General features: G+C 50.9%; 1 protein-coding gene across 4 annotated transcripts in view; it reads right to left on the minus strand.

Annotated features, from left to right (window-relative positions):
• SAP30BP (SAP30 binding protein) overlaps positions 1-21349 on the minus strand; it is a 33970-nt gene that overhangs the window by 9982 nt on the left and 2639 nt on the right. For 2 of the 4 annotated variants that reach the window (XM_019981316.2, XM_070774066.1), the window contains exons 3-4: positions 20146-20193; positions 2882-2924 (exon numbers count right to left, since the gene is read on the minus strand). In XM_019981316.2, the coding sequence (XP_019836875.1) occupies positions 2882-2924; positions 20146-20193 (91 nt within the window). The remainder of the gene's footprint in view (positions 1-2881; positions 2925-20145; positions 20194-21349) is intronic. The other 2 variants (XM_070774067.1, XM_070774068.1) reach the window with 1 other exon arrangement.

Genomic DNA, 21349 nt, shown 5'->3' on the forward strand with positions numbered 1-21349 from the left:
TCAACCTCCCTGGAAACACACCGAGACGTGTGTCCAGGCCCTCGGGGGCAGCCCAGGTCTGTGGCTGCTCTGGGTCTGCTGGGGTGTTCTGGGCGGGCACTGTACTCAGGCTCTGAGAAGCCTGCCGTCAGCGTGATTCACCCTGGGTGCACGCCCACCTCACAAAGCAGCACAGGTATCCACAGCTGCCAGGCATGGATCTGCACAGGCGTGGCTCGTCAGCGGGGCGTGTGTAACGGCGGGAGTCAAGGCACGCCTGGTGGGTGCTGTGGGGCTGGAAGCAGGAGGCAGCGGAGTGTCTCTGCCTCACCAGAGACACAGAGAACTCAAGTGGATGACCGCCCCAGGGCCACTGCTCCAGGACCGCCCACGGGGCACCTGGAGGGGAGGACTGGGTGTCCACTCACCTGTCAAGCAGCTACAGCGCTGGGGAGCCCTTAGCCAGCTTCTCTGCTCCGCTTTGCTCCACTAAACCTGGGCCTGTCTACACAAGTGAAAACGCTGTCCACACCAGCGGAGCAACCTGAGTCCTCCATCCAGAGGCAAGGACGGAAGGCACTGGGCCCAGGCAAAAGGGGGACACCCAGGGCGCCATGAGCGGAAGCCACTCTGCAAGTCATCCACCCCCTCCTCAGTGAGAAATGGGAACAGGAATCCAAACTAGGAGGCTTCAAGTTTCACCCATGTTTTCTATGGGAGAATGGATTCAAGAAACTGTGGTGTAACCCCACAATGAAATAATATTACCAATCAAAAAAAAAAAAAAACTATGGATATGCTCAAAAACATGGAAGGGTCTCAAGAACATTATGGGAAATGAATAAGCCAGACAAAACAAACAAACAAGGAGTCCATCTGTATTAATGGTTCTTGGGCAGGGGCAATTTTGCCTCCAAGTTGACATATGGCAATGTCCAGAATCATTTTTCGGAGAAGGCAATGGCACCCCACTCCAGTACTCTTGCCTGGAAAATCCCATGGATGGAGGAGCCTGGTGGGCTGCAGTCCATGGGGTCGCTAAGAGTCGGGCACGACTGAGTGACTTCACTTTCACTTTTCACTTTCATGCACTGGAGAAGGAAATGGCAACCCACTCCAGTGTTCTTGCCTGGAGAATCCCAGGGACGGGGGAGCCTGGTGGGCTGCCGTCTGTGGGGTCACACAGAGTTGGACACGACTGAAGCGACTTAGCAGCAGCAGTGTCATTTTTCGTTGTTGTATCTGGCAGGGAGTGGAGACTGCTATTGGCCTCTGGTGGTGGGCAGAGACCAAGGATGCTGCTAAAACACTGTACGACGCACAGGCCAGGCCGCCACAGCAAAGAATTACCCAGCCGAAGATGTATGAGAAACTCTAAAGAGACAAAACTATAGTGAAGAAAAGAGATCACTGCCTGCCTGAGGCCAGCGGAGGAAACGTGTGCAAGGGGATGGCACGGGGAACACTCTACAGTCACAGAGACATCTTCGTCAGGACTGTGGCGGGGGTTCCACTCTATGTAAGCTGCCCCTCACAAAGCTGCTTTCAAACGGTGACAAGGAGAGGCAAAGTCAAAGCTGTTTATCGACGAGTTTAGGGCCGAGGTGGCTGAAGCCCACACACATTCCTGCCAAGCGAGCGCCGCTAGTAGGAGCCGAGAGCGCTGCCTGGCTGCGTTCCTGGGGGCGGCTCCGCCCCCACTCCGTCCTGCCGTGACAGCGAGGCTGAGGCTTCAGTCCAGGGCCGGCCCGTGGACCGCCTGCTCGGGGAAGGCCACGGGTTTCCCAGGGGGCTTGCTCTGCTCCCTCTGCCTGTGAAGCCAACTGCACTGCACTGCCTCTATGGCACCATTTTCCCAAGATCAGGCTCTTTGGTTTTAGGAAAATTTGGTTTTTTTTTTTAATAGGAAAGACTCATACCCCATTCATCAGAAAACCCGGGGCTGAAGGGCAGAATCCCGCTGAGCATCTGGGCTTCTCCATGTGGTCAAGGTCCTACCCAGTCTTTCCCTCAGGAGACAAACGTAACGAATGATGCTTAGGTCTTTCAGTCACGATAACCAGGATGGGTCCCCACCTGCCATTCCTGGTGAAGGCATCCTGTCCAGAAAAAGGACAGGTTGGAGGGGCTGCTGGATACAACATTTCCAGCCTGGGGCTCACCCGGGCAGGGCGAGTGAGCCGCAAAGGCGCCATCTGGGCGAGGGGAGCAGGAACCCCGCTTTGTGAGGATTGAGTGGGCGGGAAGAGACGGGCGGTCTCGCCACGGAGGGGGAGGGCCAACCCCCGACAACGTGAGGCTGGGCCAGGCCTCGGGGGAGCCCTGACAAAGTCCATGGCAGAAATGAAAGGAGTCGAGAGACCTCCTGAAAGGCTGAAGAGGCTGGGCTAACACGGGGCTGGGATGACACGCGGGCCGCATTCCAGAACCGTAACCGCCCTGGCCAGTTACACAAAGGGCCCCAGGCTCCAGGGCTGGGAGGCATGCTCCCTCCCGGGGACAGAGCAGCATGCCAGCAGAGGCCACATGTTTGCGCCCTGAGCCCGTGAATATGCCAGTGGAGAGGCTCGGGGGGTCCAAGGCCGGAGGCCAGGCGCAGAGCACAAGGAGAACAAGCTCCCAGCTGGAGGGGCCCGAGTCCCTCTTGACGACACTGGCAACTGACCAAAGCTCCCTGAAACGCACCATAAATACGGTTTTCAAAGAATTGTTCTCTGGGTGTCTCACGCAGACATCTTAGGAAATGCCAAAGGCCCTGAGAGTCAGAGTCCAGAGACAGGCTCGCAGCTGAGCTGCTGCCTCGGTGGAAGCAGAGAGAAACCACCTGCGTGGCTGGAAGCCAGCTGGCTCTGGGTGAGGCTCAGAGACCTGTCCCTGGCACCTTCCACCCCAGGGTACTCACCAACTAATTCCTGGGGATCTCGTTTTTCTACTTCCGGGTTATCCTGCAAGGAAAAAGGAAAACACAAGGAGTAAGTGTGCGGCTCCCGACCCAGAGTCACTCTCCTTACTGACACCACTCAGGATTTTTTAGGAAGGAGAAAAGGTAGAAGCATTGCAAGGAACTCAGAGAGCGAGCTGACACTTTGGGGTTCCTGAGACCCCTGAACCTCCGAATATCCCTTCTTCCTTCATCAGAGCAGCCGGGATGCTCCAGCCACCTGCTTCAGTGTCTCCTCCATGGCCTCCAGCAGTGACAGCACCCCCAATGCCAAGGAGAGCAACCAGCAGCCAGCCAGCCATCACCTGCAAACCTGGACCCTGCCCACGGCTCCCCCGGGCCTGGCCAGCCGCCCCAGCACACAGCACCCCGCCTGGTGCCCAGGAAACAAGAGGTGGCTAGAGAATCTCAAGACCAAAACGCAAAAGGCTATCTCCTCCCAAGAGATTTTTCTCACTTTCAGCTTCAGCAAAAAAGGGAGGCCTTATCACAAGGGGGCAGTTCATGGAACTGGGGGCAGGCAGGCAGCAGACCATCAGGGAGTCACACACCGCCCTCAGGACAGCCCAGCGCAAGGCGGCCTGGCTCCGTCTCCCAGCTCACCTGCTGGTTTTCTTCACACTAGCTCGGTCTCTCCAAAGAAAGCTCTCTCTGATCCTTTATGCGAGCCCCTGCCCCCAGAACCCACTACCACGCCGTGTCCTCTGTTCTGGAGGTATACAGAGCCCTAGGGGCAAAGGTTTCTCATCAGACCACTCCGGATCTCACTGCTCAGGTAAAGGCTTCCCTGCTGATCCAGTCGTTCCAATGCAGGGCGCACAGGTTCAATCCCTGGTTGGGGAACTAAGAGCCCCATGTGCCACGTGCTGTAGTGAAGAAAATCCAGTTCTGGCCACGGTCACATGGCTAGGCACCTACTTTCCTTGCTTCTGCTGCCCCAAACGCATAATGTTTGTTTTACGTTTTACAAACGTAAAAACATAGCTGTTCTCCCCATTTCTGGAGAAACCGAGCCCCTCAACACAGGTCGGGGTCTCAGGTGCCATGACGTGGTAATGATCACAGTGGCAGAAGCTGTGCTCACGAGGCTGGATCTTGTGTCCCCTCCCTTTGATCAGTGAGGGAGGAGATAAGACAGTAACAATCGTGGACCCGACGGGCACGTGGAGGCGGCTGGGCAGCGCTATGTATCCCACTCATACGATGCGACTTGACACCAAGGTGACGTCTCAGAAGGCAGGCACAGGGAGGCCACCAACCCCCCACCCCCCAGGCTCTAAGACCAGAACAGCAGTTCTTAACCCCCTTCTCCAAAAAGTCCCTAGGATAGGCCAAAACTCCCTCATTCTTTGGAACACTGCAGCTATTCATTCGACCTGGACGGGCATAACGTCCAGGCCAGGCTGCTTAGCAACCACTGCCCCCAGTCACCCGCCCCCTGCCAATCAGGTGGGCAAAAAGCAGAGGCACCCCCAGAGGGCTGCCGAGCCAAATTCAGGTTGGTCATCAATCAGCCCCTCCACAGACAGCGGGTCTCGGCGGGCCCCACAACGATCCCTTTGTAGCTGTGACTCTGGGGGAACCCATGCTGAAGTGTGTGGCACGCTGGGCTATAAAGGTCCTAATTCTCCCTCCAGGGGACAGCTGTCCTGGTGCTCACTGTGGGAAAACATCACTTGGCCACATCCTACCTCCCCTCTGGGGCCACCTGGCTGGTCCCACAAGCCTGATGCACTAACTCTTCAAAGGCCTCCTAGGGCTCTTTCCCAAAGCGCTGCCCTGGGCCCTTTGGAGGCCAAAATGCAGAGCAGCAAGGAAGGAGGCAAGCCAGCCACGTGGGAATTCTGCTGTCTGCTCCGGGGGCACAGGAAGTTAGTCACCAAACAAGTGAGGAGTCTCTTCAAAGGAGAAAGGACCTGTTCACACCACAAGCTCCTCGTGAGATTAAAAGGGGTGAGGCTCCTGGGCCTGCCTTTGTCCGGTGATGGGAGGTGGAGCGGGTGGGCAGAGACGGAGATTCCTGCGTTTCACAAGGGCCTGGGCTGGCTTATCTGAGCTTTATTTAGTCACATCTTGGGGATGTGGGGCAAAATCACAGAGAGGAAGTCTTTTTTCTACTATCTTCAGGTTTTCCTTTTTTGACCTGGCTCCTCATTTTCCCCCAGATTTATCTTTCTATACATGCTCCCTTCCCCAAATTAACCTGGTAGTTGGTTTCAATATGACAACTAGTCTCTGCTTTTCTACTCTCACGGCGTGCACCTCAAGTCCCATGAAACTGTGGCCTTTTATTTAATTCCAAACCAGCACCCCCCAGAAAGAAGTTCTGCACCCTCGCCCCTTCCCAGCTGGAATCCAGCTCCACATTATCTGCAAGCGCAGGGACCCAACCGCAAGCAAAGATTCTCCTGCCTTGAGACAACCCTAAAAGCCAAACACCTAACTGAGCCTCCGCAGGCTGGGAGCCACAGACTACGGCGAGGCTTTGGAGTCTGTGCTTGTTCAGATCCCCCACTTGCGTCACAGGCGCCTGTGTGATTCCTAAGGCCCCGGAGAATCCAACAATGGGACTCTGTGCCTCCTGGTGGCCACACCTTGTTACGCTTCAGCAGGGAATTCCTCTGCCCTCTGACGTGGACAAGTGGGCTGTGGGTCTGCTGAGCTCCTGGGCATGTGGCCTGGTACCAAGGTGCCCCTGAAGAAAGCTGACGACCCAAGTGCTTCCAGATCCGAAAGGAGCCTGAACCCCGCTGCCCCAACCTGAGCCTGAAAAGGGCTGGACTACACCCCACAAGGACCTGGAGCCACGGCAACATATGTTCTTGGAATGGAGTTGGCTGCAGGACATTAAGGGATGCTGAAGAAAGTCCAGCAAGGAAGGAGAGTCAGGGTGTCCGGTGAGACCACTGAGGACAGGCGTCAAATACCCCAGAGACGCTTTTTAGAACCACTTATGCTCAACAGTCCATCGAGGCAACTTTCATCCAATGAAGCTGCTCTGAGGGCGAGGACGGGGCTCCGCATTAAACACAAAGACCCATGGGACAGTCACGCCTCAGATACCAGGAACTCAGCGCAAAAACGAACAAAATGCCCAGGATAGTTATCTTGGAAGCCAGCCATGGTGTTAGAAAAAACAACTGATGAAGTATTTAACAGGGCTATCTCCTTCGGAGACTGAAGGAAGGTTCACGTGTTAAACTGCCAGCAGTTCAAGAAACCGGTTTGACAAAACTTGCTAGAGAGAGACTCGGTATATCCTTAAAGAGGCAGGAGGGGAGGAGAGGACAAGAGCAAAAAGTAACAAAAACCCACTGTTCCTTTCCTTCCCCCACAGCAGGGTTTCAGAAGGCTCACAGGAAGCCTGCCTTGACTTGTCGAATCCACCCTCCCTGGCCTCCAGGTGGATATTCCGTTGGCCACAGAAATGAACTCAGCCTAGAGATCCAGTTATCAGACAGATGACTGTCTGCATCAGCCGGGAGGCATGAGTCCAGGTCTCCTGGACGTGACAGCACACGCCCCCTCAGACACCCCGGCGGGCGCTTTTCACCCAGTTCCTCAGGAAGGTGGAGACAGGGTGTCCTGCCTGGGACCGCGTCGCACATAGCAGTTCCTGGGGGAAAGACCAGGCAAACCTGGTTTCTGCCCTCCAGTTCAAGTCCTGTTAAGACACAGGAAAAACAAAGCAAAACAAAATCCGTATCATCCCACGAAGCCAAGTGAGAAAGGAGGAAGGAGAACCCTGACGCCTCTTCTTCAGACCGTCTGCACCCCCTATTCTCCCAGGGCTTAAGTCCCTCTGACCAGGGTGTGAGGCGGCTGCCGTGGGCTGGGGCCGTCCCTGGAGGGCTGTGATCTGAACCTAACAATTTTGGTTTTGCAGTTAATCGTGTCTGAGACTTGGAAGAATCTAACAGCCCTGTGACAGGGGCCGCATTTTTAGGAATTACAGAATCTGAGATGTGGTTTCCTCTGCAGAGAATATAAAACTCCAGCCACCAGCAAAACCGTGACCAGAGCAGAGGAAGGAAGTGAAAACAACATGGCTCCATGACGCGGGACGTGCGGCCACGTGAGCTGGAGGGTTTACTCAGCAGAGGAGCCACAGCTCCTGGTGGCGAGGATGGAGGTTTACAGCCAACACTTCATCAACCCTTCCGAGAGCCAGCCCCACAAAGTGCACTTGAAGCTCTGGGGTCCAACCTGAGACAAGGCAAGTTGGCAGCTGGATTCCACCACATCTAAACTCTGCCTTTTCTCCCCACGTTCAGGAGCACTAGGCACAGAGAAAACCCTCTGAGCAGAGGGCAAAGGACAGCCGCGCCCCCGCTCCAGGGGAAAGAATGTTCCAGACTAGGTTTTCTGGCCGATGATGAAACGCTGCATCTTAAAAGTAGGGGGCAGCTGGGGAGGCAGATCAGAGAAACAAAGCCTCCCAAATCTTCTGTCCTCTCAGACCTGGGGCTCCCGAGCAGTTACAAAGCCCTGGTGACATTGCACTCCATAAGCAGAGATCCCACTCAAAAAGAACCCTCACTGTGGCCTGAGGCCCCAGGCATGCTCTGCTGGCCATGTCGGCCTCCTCCCCTGCACCAGGGAAGGAAGCAGGCCTCCACCCCACCCCCACCTGGCCAACGAGAGGACACCTGCCCTGTTCTGTGCTCTGTCTTATATACCATTGTGTTCCCAGCACCTGCAACAGTCGGTGCCCGGCCCACAACAGGTGCTCAAACACTGATCTCACACACACCCACCCTCCCCTCCTCCACACACACACACACACACAACTCCCTCCTCCACACACACACACACACACACACCCTCCCCTCCTCCACACACACACACACACCCTCCCCTCCTCCACACACACACACACACACACCCTCCCCTCCTCCACACACACACACACACACACCCTCCCCTCCTCCACACACACACACACCCTCCCCTCCTCCACACACACACACACACCCTCCCCTCCTCCACACACACACACACACACACACACCCTCCCCTCCTCCACACACACACACACACACACCCACACCCTCCCCTCCTCCACACACACACACACACCCTCCCCTCCTCCACACACACACACACACCCTCCCCTCCTCCACACACACACACACACCCTCCCCTCCTCCACACACACACACACACCCTCCCCTCCTCCACACACACACACACACCCTCCCCTCCTCCACACACACACACACACACACACACCCACACCCTCCCCTCCTCCACACACACACACACACCCTCCCCTCCTCCACACACACACACACACCCTCCCCTCCTCCACACACATACACCCCCGCCCCTCCTCCCCGCCACCACCCACGCCTAAGCAGCCAGTGGTCAGTTTTTCTTCAGTCTAGTTTAGGGTTTCAAAGCAAACATCACCTGCAATGCTGAACCCCCAGACTCCAAACCTGTTAAAGTCCACAGGTAGTTTCAATATGTGCACTCAACAGAAAGCAAGGCAGTGGAGGAGCTACAGGAGCAGAATTGCAATAAAGGTTGATACGGGGTAGGCAGGAAGGTGTGTGTGTGGTGGGGGCGCGCACCAATACTGAATTTAAAACACCTTAAGTCTACCTTGTTGCTTCTGATTTGAATACACAAAAAAAGAATTATTGTAAAGTTAATTCATTTATTTATTCCACAAATAACTTATCAAGCATTTATTACGTACCAGGCAATGGGCCAAACACTGGGCACGTGATCCAAACAAAACTCAGTCTTGGGGAATAACGTTAGGTATCATGCTAAGCACTTCAGTGAAAGATCTCATTTAGTTCTCATGACAGCCTTGTGAACTTGTGGGCAGACAATCCTGCTGTTTCAAGAGCCAAGGAAGCCCCGAGAAGGCCCCTGAAGGCTTCAAGCTGACGGACAAACGAGGTTTTCTGTGACACGTGAGTCACTTCAGGATGCCCAGAAAGCAGCCATTCCAAATGGCTCCAAGCTCCAAAATAAAATCATTGTGGTCTGACAGACAGTGTTGGGGGCATGGACTGAGAGGCAGGAACCGCAAGACTCAGCAGCAGTCACTGAACCCAGTGCTGCGTGGGGGCCGCCTGGCAGGGGTTGCTTTACCTACACACCCAGGAGAGCCCAAGAGAAAGCCCATCACCAGCACATTTCCTTCAGTTGTATCCTGATGGTCAGGATTGGGCCACTGCCATGGCAGGCTGCCTGCCCGTGGATGGAAACACTCAACTTATCAGAAAAATGGGCGGAAGCTGGTGGGGCCGTTTCGGATTCAATGGACTTGCCTTCACTCCCAGCTCACTGCTGGGAAGGCTCAGCTCCACAAAGGGAGGTTTCTACAGGAAAGGGTTAAACAGGCGTCTGCCAAGACAAACTAAGCCAGCTTCAGGGCTGGCCTTGGAGATGGAAGCAAAGGCAGGGAGGGGAGAAGAATAGTCTCTCTGAAATCCTGGCTTCAGTAATGCCCCCATGGCTCCGCATGGCGCTAAGGCTCTGTCACGTGGAACCACCCAGACTCCATGTGAAGGCAAGCTCTGGCTGGAGCCACCTCCCAAGGGGAGACTATGCTGACTATTTCAAACGTAACCACAGATCTGATTCAAGACACTTGAAGATGCAGAGGGGGGCTTCTTTACCACTGAACCACCTGGGAAACCCAATGTTAATACAAATGAGTAAAATCCTGTCAAACCCAGGAATCCTACAGTAGCATCTCAAGGGACATGGACTGAAGCAAGGAACAGAGGTGGGAAGTGCCGGATCCCTAAAGACAGGCAGCTTCCTTTCTACAACATAAATTTCAAAAAGCTACGTCCTCACTGGGGAAGGAGGCACCCAGCCACACCTTGGTTAGAAATCCGTGGCATGTGGCCCCGAAGGGAAGGAAGTCTGCTGGGGCCTGCGTGGCTGGCGGGCGGGTGGGCCGGGCATGCAGCGGCTCCTACTTGGATGCAGAACCGCGCAGGGGCAGGGTGGGGCTCCTGGGAGTCTCCGCTTCAGCTGAGCGGGGCAAGTGCAGTCAAGAAGGCCCTGCTGGCAGCGGTGGGACTGCCAGGATAGGGAGTGAGAGGGACAGTAATGGTCCTTCTTCCCTTTGCAGGAGATCACAACTCCCAGCAACCGCGTTTCTCCCAGCGGTGTTTCGGCTACACATGTGGCCAAGCTGCCTTCCGAAGGCGGTGAGACAAAGGACCTACCTTGAGTTTTTTTCAATCTGGACAAGAGAGCTATTTGCACAGCCTGCCCTGCCTCTGTCCCTCTGCCTGCTGCTCAGATCATCACCCAGATGGACTTGCAGACCCTAGCCTGGGGTGGGTGGGTTCTCCCTGGTGTGTGAATTCTGTCACTTACTCTGTGAAGACCACCTCCGCCTTGTTCAAGAGCAGTCCAAAAGAAGGCCAAACGGCCACTCACTGTGGTGAGAGCAAGGCAATGCTGGTGGTAAATAGGCCTGGGTATTTTCAACAGTTCAAAGGCCAAATACAACAGCCAGAAGACAAGACCAAATGGCTCACAAGCCGGGAATGGTCAAGGGCCATTTCCTTCTCTGCGCTTAGGTGAGTCACACTGTCTTGTTTTTTTCTAATCAGTACTTAAAAGGATCATGGATCTGGAAGGCAGAACACGGGGGCAGGCAGGAAGTGAAAACCAAGATGGAGGGACCGAGCACACACCCTGCTCCTCACACCCTAGACAGAAGGCACCAAACGCTAACACACGTCCGTTAAGTCTCGTAACAGCCCCGTAAGGCAGACTATCCTCTCCACTGCAGAGGAGCAAACCGACGCAAAATACAATGAAGCAGTTTCTTGCCCGTAAATGTCTACGTCGGAATTCAAACTCCAGCCCGACTGCAAAGCCTAGAAATACCATTTCCCAACTTCCTGCCTCCTCCCTTGAGACTAGGAGGCTGTGAATGGCCACAATTTCTATGAAACCCTTGGTTCAACCACTGGAAAAAGTGGAAGTGTTCGTTGTTCAGTTATGTCCAACTATTTGTGACCCCATGAACTAGAGACAGCCAGGCTGCTCTGTCCATGGGATTCTCTAGGCAAGAATACTGGAGTGGGTAGCCATTCCCTTCTCCAGGGGATCTTCCTGACCCAGGGGTCGAACTTGGGTCTCCTCCTGGATTGCAGGCAAGATTCTTTACTATCTGAGCCACCCAACATTAAAGAGCCAGGAGGTGAAATTCCTCTCCAGGAATGACTCCAGAGCAGGTCACAGGCAGACAGGTGTTACACCCTCCACTTAAGGAGAAGACGGCCAGATCTATTATCTTTTAACTATAATGATCAGGGGAAACAGCTCAAGAATTCATGGTGTCCCAGTGAGTAATGTCTGAGTTTCCATGAACGGAAGGGCAGGTCCTGAAGACCTAATCACCCACACACTGGGCGCTGCCGCCCCATCCTCAGCCTGGAGATCTCCTGGGGCTTACAGAAGGAATACCAGATCCTGAAGCCTACTGAGCCCGCCTCCCTTACTGGGTGAACAATCCCGCAGACTTCCAATGAGAACTTACATTTTAAAGAATGAATTATTTCTTGTGACTTGTGTGAAGAGCATGGCACATTTCCTGTCCATCAGGGCCTCTCACTGAAAAGAAATTGCCTATACAACACTTTAGTCAACAACTACAAAAATACTTTCATATCTTGCTATTCTGATGTGCCATTTCTGGATTTTATCTTAGCTGAATATATGAGAAGGACTAAGGGAATTGGTGTGAAAAAATGTTCTGCTACTGACTGGCATTACTACTAGAACAAAAGTTGGTGAATCTCAACCTCTTCATCATTCTCCATTTGTTGAAGGTATTTAGAAAATTATAAAAACAATCTTTCCTAAAGTAGTTTTATTGAGATACAAAACCCACCTGTAATTCTCAAGTGTAATTTTTCATTTATGTCATGCTATTATATAATTATGTTTCCCAGGTGGCTCAGAGGTAAAAAATCCACCTGCCAGTGCAGAAGACGCAGGTTCGATCCCTGGGTTGGGAACATTTCCTGGAGAAGGAAATGGCAACCCACTCCAGTATTCTTGCCTGAGAAATCCCATGGACAGAGGAGCCTGATGGACTACAGTCCATGGGGTCGCAAGAGTCAGACTAAAACAACATTATAGAATTACCCAGACTACTGGAACACTGAAGATGTTTATAATACAAATGAGAACAAAACTGGATACAAAATAGTTAACCCTGTTACACTGCTGCGGCAAAGTCGCTTCAGTCGTGTCCAACTCTGTGCAACCCCATAGACAGCAGCCCACCAGGCTCCCCTGTCCCTGGGATTCTCCAGGCAAGAATACTGGAGTGGGTTGCTATTTCCTTCTCCAATGCGTTAAAGTGAAAAGTGAAAGTGAAGTCACCAGTCGTGTCCGACTCTTAGCGACCCCATGGACTGCAGCCTACCAGGCTCCTCCGTCCATGGGATTTTCCAGGCAAGAGTACTGGATAGAAGAATAAAAACGGCTACACTGTCAGGATCGTGATATTAGGTGATTTTTTCCTTTCATTAAATATTCAATCTTGCTATTATGATAGTCTGACAACAAAATATGCACAAAAACAAAACCCTGATAAGATAACCACCAGAAAAAGTGCCATATGACCCTTTCCATGTCAAAGACCTCTAAGAGGTCCACATTTAAACTCTAACAAGATAACCTTTGCTCTCCCATCCTGAAAAAGAATTCTCAGTACAACAATCCCCAAGGGTGGATTCCCCAGAAGCTCACCAAGCAAAGGCACACAATGGCCCATCTCCGCTGGCTGCAAAAGGCCTCTGGTTCCTCTGCCACCCCCACAACCTGTCTCTGGAGTATCCTTCAGGATGACTAGAACCCTATGCTGCTTGTTCATGAAAAGTCTGGCATCTCCCTTTCTGATTCCAGAGCCCTGGAGGTACAGCCAACAGACCCAAAGCCCAGGGAGGAAAGCATTTTGCTCTGCACGGATCCTGCGGAAGCTGGCGCCTCTTTCCGTGCGTGGTCACTAAGAGAATGCTGGCAGGCTCCTGAAGTTCTTCCTAGAATGGTGTCAACAAACTCCTGGGAAACGAGCTCTGTGGGCTGCTTTCGGCCTCCAGACCTTTGATTCTGACATTTTCAAAGATCATTAATAATGCTGGGCTGGGGAGAAGCGGCTGGAGAGGACAGGAAGAGTGTGAGTTACTGAGTCAGTTCTGCCCTAGGCAAATCCTTCATCTCAATTCCAGGTCAATTAGTAACACTTGGAGACCAGGACGCTGGTCCTTCTTGAGGGAGTTCAGGTGTGTGCGTGCGGCCACTGAAGGCAGAAGCCCACTCAGCCCACTGAGCCAGGCCTCCACCAAGCCCCAGTGCTCTGAAACTCTATGAGTACCCACCAACGCAGCGGTGCCACACTGCCAAACTGTCCATCAAGGCACCCTAGGAAGCGGCCGTGAAATTTACAAATTTCAAGGCAAACAGAAATTTCTCAACATCTTGTCTGATACCACACTAATTTATGGGTTGTTTTTCCAATGTGACTACACTAAATTGTGGGGCTTTCCAGGTGGCTCCGTGGTAAAGAACCTGACTGCCAGTGCAGGAGACGCAGGTTCAATCCCTGGGTTGGGAAGATTTCCTGGAGACAGAAACAGCAACCCACTCCAGTATCCTTGCCTGGGAAATCCCATGGACAGAGGAGCCTGGAGGTCTACAGTCACGAGTTAGCAGCCGAACAGAAACACACTAAATCATGAGGACGCTGATGCTGATTGTTTGGAGAACATACTTACTGAACAGAACTGTTAGGTTATTTCTTTTGGCCTAGGAGTTCTGTGAAAAATTCCTGTGACACCAAGGATGCTGTGAACTGAGAAACTATAGTAACTTCTGACCTCCAGGATGGGGATGCGGAATCAGACTGCCAAGCATTGCTTAAAACTCCATCTTAGGCTGAGAAAGAACACATCCCTACACATTCTCCTCTATCGCTGCCACCACCGCCTGGTATCACAGCCCTGACTTCAGACGTGCCCCAAGTGGTTGAAGTTTGCCTGTTGGCCCACAACTGGACGGAAGCCACGCCAGCACTCAACCCAGGTCTTCCGACTCCAAACCCACCAGACTGGCTCTGGGTTGTGAATTCCTCATTTTTGCACTACTTTTGGGGTTTGAAGGATTATTGTAATGCTTTTTCTGAACTGGGGTTGTTCACGCCTTTTAAAAAATGCTGGAACAATTTTTTCCCCCACCCAATGTCACCTTCTTGACCCAGAAACACTATTTTGTTTTGACAGATGTTTGCTCCTTGGGCTTGGAGGATTCCTTCCCCGGGTCAAAGCCTGGACCAGCGCGCCTTGCCCCGCAATGGGAGGCTGGGCCTCCCAGTGAGTTGCCCACAGGCTGCTCCAGCTCACCTGTGCCAGCTCATCAGTGCCCGTGTTTTGTTTGCAGAGGAAGAGTGTGTGTGTCAGGGACAGTGGGTTGAGTGGAAATACCTTTATCTACAGGAACAGTGGGAGTGGGGAAAAAAGATAAACAAGGGGAAAAGTTCCAGGGCAACCGAGGTAAAACAAGGACAAAGGAGGGTGGCGAAAGGGAAGCTCGTGGGCCAAGGGCAAACAGATGGAGGAAGCACTTGAGCTTTAGGGGCCCATCCCTGCGGTGAGGAGCCGGACAGAGGGCTGCCCCGCCCGGTCTGCCTCTGTCCAGGACAGCAGCGCCACCTTCTGTTCAGTAACTGGAACACCTGAGTCTGGCTGCTTGTTGAGGCGAGGTGAGAACAAGACCTGATGGATGGAACAGAAGTGCCCGGCATCCTATTCCTGCGGGACACTCTGCCACCTCCTCTAAGCCCCTCTTCTCTGGTTTAGGGCCAACCCCAGGGCCCAATCCCTGCCACCCTGGGCTGATGGATCAGGAACACAGGCTTCCTATGTGGGGGGGAGTAGGGGGGTGGGGGCAGTGGGGCCTGGAGTTCTCATTTCTTCCTCAAACTCCCAAATATGGGACTCTGCACTCATAGGTCAGGGAAGGCAATGGCACCCCACTCCAGTACTCTTGCCTGGAAAATCCCATGAACGGAGGAGCCTGGTGGGCTGCAGTCCATGGGGTTGCTAAGAGTCGGACACGACTTCACTTTCACTTTTCACTTTCATGCATTGGAGAAGGAAATGGCAACCCACTCCAGTGTTCTTGCCTAGAGAATCCCAGGGACGGGGGAGCCTGGTGGGCTGCTGTCTATGGGGTTGCACAGAGTTGGACACGACTGAAGCGACTTAGCAGCAGCAGTACTCATAGGTAACCCCAAACATCAGCGGGATAAAAATGAGGGCCGTTTCCAGTCTCTGTATTCTACTTTTGTACTCCCCAAAATTAACAGATAATAAAGTTGGAAAATACACAACTTTGCTTATCCACAATGCCAAGTCCTTTCCAAAGAAGCACCTTGGGGGTTTACTCCAACTCCAACCCTCATATTTCTCTTAGAACATTGGTTCTAAAAGACTAGCGGTTTCATAAAAGGCCCAGAAACAGACTTCACTACCTCCTGAAGCAGCTTGACCCACTTTTGGCCTGAGAAGACGGGCAGTTCTTTGTTCAGTTCAGTCGCTCAGTCGTGTCTGACTCTTTGCGACTCCATGGACTGCAGCATGCCAGGCCTCCTTGTTCATCTCCAACTCCAGGAGTTTACTCAAATTCATGTCCACTGAGTCAGTGATGCCATCCAACCATCTCATCCTCTGTCGTCCCCCTCTCCTCCGGCCTTCAATCTTTCCCAGCATCATGGTCTTCAAATGAGTGGGTTCTTCACATCAGCTTCAGCATCAGTCCTTCCAATGAATATTCAGGACTGATTACCTTTAGGATGAAGTGGTTGGATCTCCCTGCAGTCCAAGGAACTCTCAAGAGTCTTCTCTGACACCACAGTTCAAAAACATCAATTCTTCAGTGCTCAGCTTTCTTTATGGTCCAACTCTCACATCCACACATGACTACTGAAAAAACCATAGCTTTGACTAGATGAACCTTTGTCGACAAAGTAATGTCTCTGCTTTTTAATATGCTGTCTAGGTTGGTCATGACTTTTCTTCCAAGGAGCAAGTGTCTTTTAATTTCATGGCTGCAGTCACCATCTGCAGTGATTCTGGAGCCCCGAAAAATAAAGTCTGTCACTGTTTCCCCATCTATTTGCCATGAAGTAATGGGCCAGATGCCATGATCTTAGTTTTCTGAATGCTCAGTTTTAAGCCAACTTTTTCACTCTCCTCTTTCATCAAGAGGCTCTTTAGTTCTTGGCTTTCTGCCATAAGGGTGGAGTCATCTGCATATCTGAGATTATTGATATTTCTCCCGGCAATCTTAAATCCAGCTTGTGCTTTATTCAGTACAGCATTTCTCATGATGTACTCTGCATATAAGTTAAATAAGCAGGGTGACAATATACAGCCTTGACGTACTCCTTTCCCAATTTGGAACCAGTCTGCTGTTTCATGTCCAGTTTTAACTGTTGCTTCCTGATCTGCATACAGATTTCTCAAAAGGCAGGTCAGGTGGTCTGGTATTCCCATCTCTTTCAGAATTTTCCACAGTTTATTGTGATCCACACAGTCAAAGGCTTTGGCACAGTCAATAAAGCAGATGTTTTTCTAGAACTCTTGCTTTTTCGATGATCCAGCAGATGTTGGCAATTTGATCTCTGTTCCTCTGCCTTTTCTAAATCCAGCTTGAATACTTGGATGTTCACGGTTCACGTATTGCTGAAGCCTGGCTTGGAGAATTTTGATCATTACTTTACTAACGTGTGAGATGAGTGCAATTGTGCAGTAGTTTGAGCATCCTTTGGCACTGCCTTTCTTTGGGATTGGAATGAAAACTGACCTTTTCCAGTCCTGTGGCCACTGCTGAGTTTTCCAAATTTGCTGGCATATTGAGTGTAGCACTTTCACAGCATCATCTTTTAGGATCTGAAATAGCCCACCTGGAATTCTATCACCTCCACTAGCTTTGTTCGCCGTGATGCTTCCTAAGGCCCACTTGACTTCATTATGTGAAGGCAAACATCTTCCCTGCAGCTCTCTGCATTCCTTGAGTTCCACATGGGGCTGCCACCTCCCTGCCCTCAAACAGACAGAACTTCCAGCGATGCCCTGGTCTTTCCTCTCCCAGCTCCTTAACTTTCTCCACTTGACGTCATTTTAAGTCCCCTCACCTCTGCTCTCCTCAGAGCACACTCCAGTTTAAAATGCGGCTTCCAAAATCCCAAAACAAGCCCAGTGACACGTGTGGCCGGCCTGGGAAGCGAGCCAAGGGGGCGCTGGTCGTCACAACTAACGACTGAAAGCTAAGTGTCTGTTACATTTCGTTAATCCTCATGAAACAGACGAGGCAGATTTGATGATGCAGGTTTATCATCCTTGGGATGCTCTGCTGCCCTCAACATGGCTCAAGACCCCCATGAGGCTAGCAGCCAATGGACATGCAGAGGGCAATGAAAGCAGCTATCAGTTAACTAACATTACCCACCCAAGATTTTTGGTTTTGAAAAACAGTGGTTCTCAAAGTTGATCTGTGGACCCCTGGGGGTCTACAGGGTCAAAACTCCTTTGTATAATACTGAGTAAGATATATATTTGCCCTTTTCACTGTTACAGGACTCCCCTGGTGGCTCAGATGGTAAAGTGTCTGCCTACAATGCAGGAGACCCGGGTTCAATCCCTGGGTCAGGAAGATCTCCTGGAGAAGGAAATGGCAACCCACTCCAGTATTCTTGCCTGGAAAATCCCTTGGATGGAGGCGCCTGGTAGGCTACAGTCCATGGGGTCACAAAGAGTCTGACATGACTGAGCAACTTCACTTTCACTATTACGTTTACAGAAGTAACAATGTAACTCGTTGGCCCTTTAGAATAAACTGAAGCGGCACAGATTTAGCAGTAGTTAAATCTCAGTTTAAAAAAAAAAAGTCAATTTCACTTAGGAACATCCCTGGTGAAGCATTAAAAATGATTAACCTTGATCTTTGACTTGTCTGAGTTCTTTTTTTTTTTTTTTTAACATTTTGTGTGACTGGGTTACAAGCTGAACAAGCTGCTTTCTTCATGGAGCATCATTTTTGCCTGAAAAAGTAACTGACAAACTAGTTATTCAGACTTACGAAGTTGGCAGGCATTTTCTTAAAGACTAAATCTGTCACTCATGGTTATTTACTGGCGATAAGATTCAAATTCTCTAGCAAAGACGAGAATCTGAGAAAATACCTACTTCCCACTGTGAGCACGACCGCTTTCTGATATTTATTGATTCGTCTGATGAGATCAGTAATGTTGTTAACAAATAAGCATTTTTTTTGGACACCGTAGAACAAAATGTGTCAACACTTAGGGGGCCCACATAATGCAGTGAGCCGACACCGTCCAAATCACCAGTGTCTGATGATGTGATACCAAGTAGGAGAAAAAGAGGCATTGACAGTGGGAGAGACCCAAGGATTTTAACGAAGCGGAGAACGAACAGTTCATTGATAAGGATTCACATTCCGGTCGCAACCAACCTTTAGGAAGCTACCGTCTGCTGCGTTTTGATGACGCATCAGAGGACACCCACAAGGACTTGTAGGGCTACCAGAATACTCTTTTCCAATGACCTGCCTGTCGCAAGCCAGAGTTTCCTCAAATTCTTCAACCAAAACACCATAATGCAACAGACCGAACACAGGAGCAGCTATAAGAACCTATTAATAGCTGTCTATTCAACTAGACATTAGACATTAAGGAGACTTGTAAAATAATACCATGTTTTGTTCTTTTTTTTGGTGATAATTTCTCATAAAAATGTTATTTATGTTAGTATGTAATAGGTATGTTATTTTAAAATTAAAAAAATATATTTAAAACCTCAAAAGATAAAACCAAAATGAACAGAAGTTCTTTGGGATTCTTGCTTTTGACTGTGTAAAGAAACCAAATTGGGGGGTGGGTGGGAGGTTCAAGAGGGAGGGGATATATGTATACTTATAGCTGATTCACAATGTTGTACCGCATAAAGTAACACAACACTGTAAAACAATTATTCTCCAATTAAAAAAAAACTTTTGAAAAGTGCTATAATTAAAAGCAGATCTTAAAAAGCCAACGTAGGGAGGAGGACCATCTAGTGGAAAAGAGAGTTATGACATCAACTCATTTGCTAACTAAATAAATGACATCTGCGGTGACACATCCTAAGACTAGAAACGTCACACACTTAAGGCAGAAATATGCAAAAGTAACGGTTTGAAAAGCAAAAGTACTGTTAAATATTGACCGAAATAAAACTTAAATGTGACAGAAAAGTTCCAGAAGAGGGAGGGGTGGGGGGTTGGAGGTGGAGACTGAGACCTGGACGACAGTGTGACGCCAGCTTGGGCAAAGGAGGGAGCTGGGGCAGGACGAAGGGCAGGGAACACGCAGAACTCATGCTGGGGACCGCTTCTAGTCCTTGGCGATGCCAGAGGACTCCGTCTTTCTGCCCCACCCCCGGGGCCTCTGCTGGCCACTGGGGACCAGAGGACGTCTGAGCTGGTGGAGCTCAGTCTGGTTCCGATGCTCACCCTCCACGAGAACTGCCTTGGGTCACCCTGAAGGCTGGGTTTTGTGTTGATTTCCAAGGGCTCCCTAACATGGGGGATGGGGGTGGGCTGTGTGTATGTGTCTTAACCTTTATCACAATGGGGTCAAAGATGTGTGAATTACTCCTAGCTGCTACTGGGATGAAAAATAAGAAATGACCATGCTGTCTCAAAACAAACCATTCTGTACGGTTTACTGGAGAGTGGGAGGGCACTAGCTTGGAGAAACAAGGCTTCGGCTCAACATCCCCAGTAGCTGGAGGAGGTCTCATTTTGCCTGGCCCTCTATGGCCCTTCTTCATGTCTGGACAACTAAAGAGAACCCACAGTGCACGAGGCAGCCCTTGTGGTTTCCTGATTCTAAAAACATTCCTACACCCAACCCACCTGCAGGGGCACAAAGCCCACCTGGATTTAGAGAACAGGTAGGGGGCTGCAAATTAAGCTGCCTCAAGACAGTCCAGGGTGGTCTCCAGCTCTCTTAAAGCTGGGTTGATCCCCACCCCACCCACCCCCAAATTACACTGGTTACACGTATGTTAGTGGGACAGATCTGGAACCAGACACATGAACTGAGCCATGACGTTAAAAGTGCCTTGTTCATATCCAGCCACCCCACCACAGCCAACACCAAATACCTTTGGGTCATCAGCCTCAGGTTTTTCAGTCTCTGAATCGTCATCTTCCTACAAGACAAAGAATTTAGAGGATTAAGCTTAAAGGAGCGGGCCAGGTTCTCACATGCACAACTAGGGTACGGAGCAAACGTGCCCAGCCTGGCGCGTCCCACCAAGAATCCCTCCCCCACCACATGACCCAGGCTCCAGAGAAAGAGGAGGGGAAAAAGAGATGTTCTGGGTAGGAAAAACAGAACATCAGCCGCTCAAAGTCCTTACTCCAGCAGGGCCATGGTCTATATCAATGAAAATGCCTGAGATTAAAGACTACACACACAAAAACGGAGAAAGGTTGCAATACACTTGAGAAAAGAAGATCAGGCCCCACAGGATAAAGCAGGCATGGAGTTGCCAATGAAATACACATGATTTCATAGTACAGAAATCTTTTTTCCCTTCTTTGCCTTTCATGTACACAAAGACATCAGACTTCGAGCTCCCGTGACAGCATTCACCTCCCTGAGTGCCATGACCCTTCACCCCAATGCTATACCCGAGCACGTCAACCCAGCAACATCTGCACAACAGCATGAACAGTAAGAAGGCAGGTATAAAATGACCAGGGCAAGTGATCTGGGAAAGGCAGGACTGTCTTGGGACCCAGCTGAGGGGACCCCGCTCCATACAGGCTTTTGGAGAACTAACCCATTCTAGGCAGCCTTGTTCCTTATCCAAATGGCCTGCCTGACACGGAGCATCATGTGGGCATGACATTTTCCAATGCGTGCCCCAGCCTCACACAAGCTAGTCCACCATTTCACTGAAACCCAATGAAGGTTGGGTTGCCCTGTCAGGCAGCTGTCTCCTGTGTTCTGTTCCACCATGAGTACACCCCAATGCACGGGAGCTGTAATTTCACATCCAATGGAAAGTTTCATTTGAAACTGCTGTTTTCAATCACTCTAAATGCCCCCCTCCCCATATGAAAGAGCACACAAGATGTGAATATAACCACCACCCGAGAGACTTCAACTAGCCTGATGGTTTTGAGACTGAATTGTTCTGCAAGGTGTCAAGAGAGCCACAGCTTTTAAATACAATCTGCTGCGAATGAAACCCATCAGGCTAAACAATCAGAGATGTAGCTCAGCTAGATATAGTCACATTTTAGAATGTATATGTTGGGACTGGATGCGAGGATTTTACCAAAATGTGAAATAAAGCT

This window comes from Bos indicus, chromosome 19 (assembly GCF_029378745.1).
Source record: "Bos indicus isolate NIAB-ARS_2022 breed Sahiwal x Tharparkar chromosome 19, NIAB-ARS_B.indTharparkar_mat_pri_1.0, whole genome shotgun sequence".
NCBI lineage: Eukaryota > Metazoa > Chordata > Mammalia > Artiodactyla > Bovidae > Bos > Bos indicus.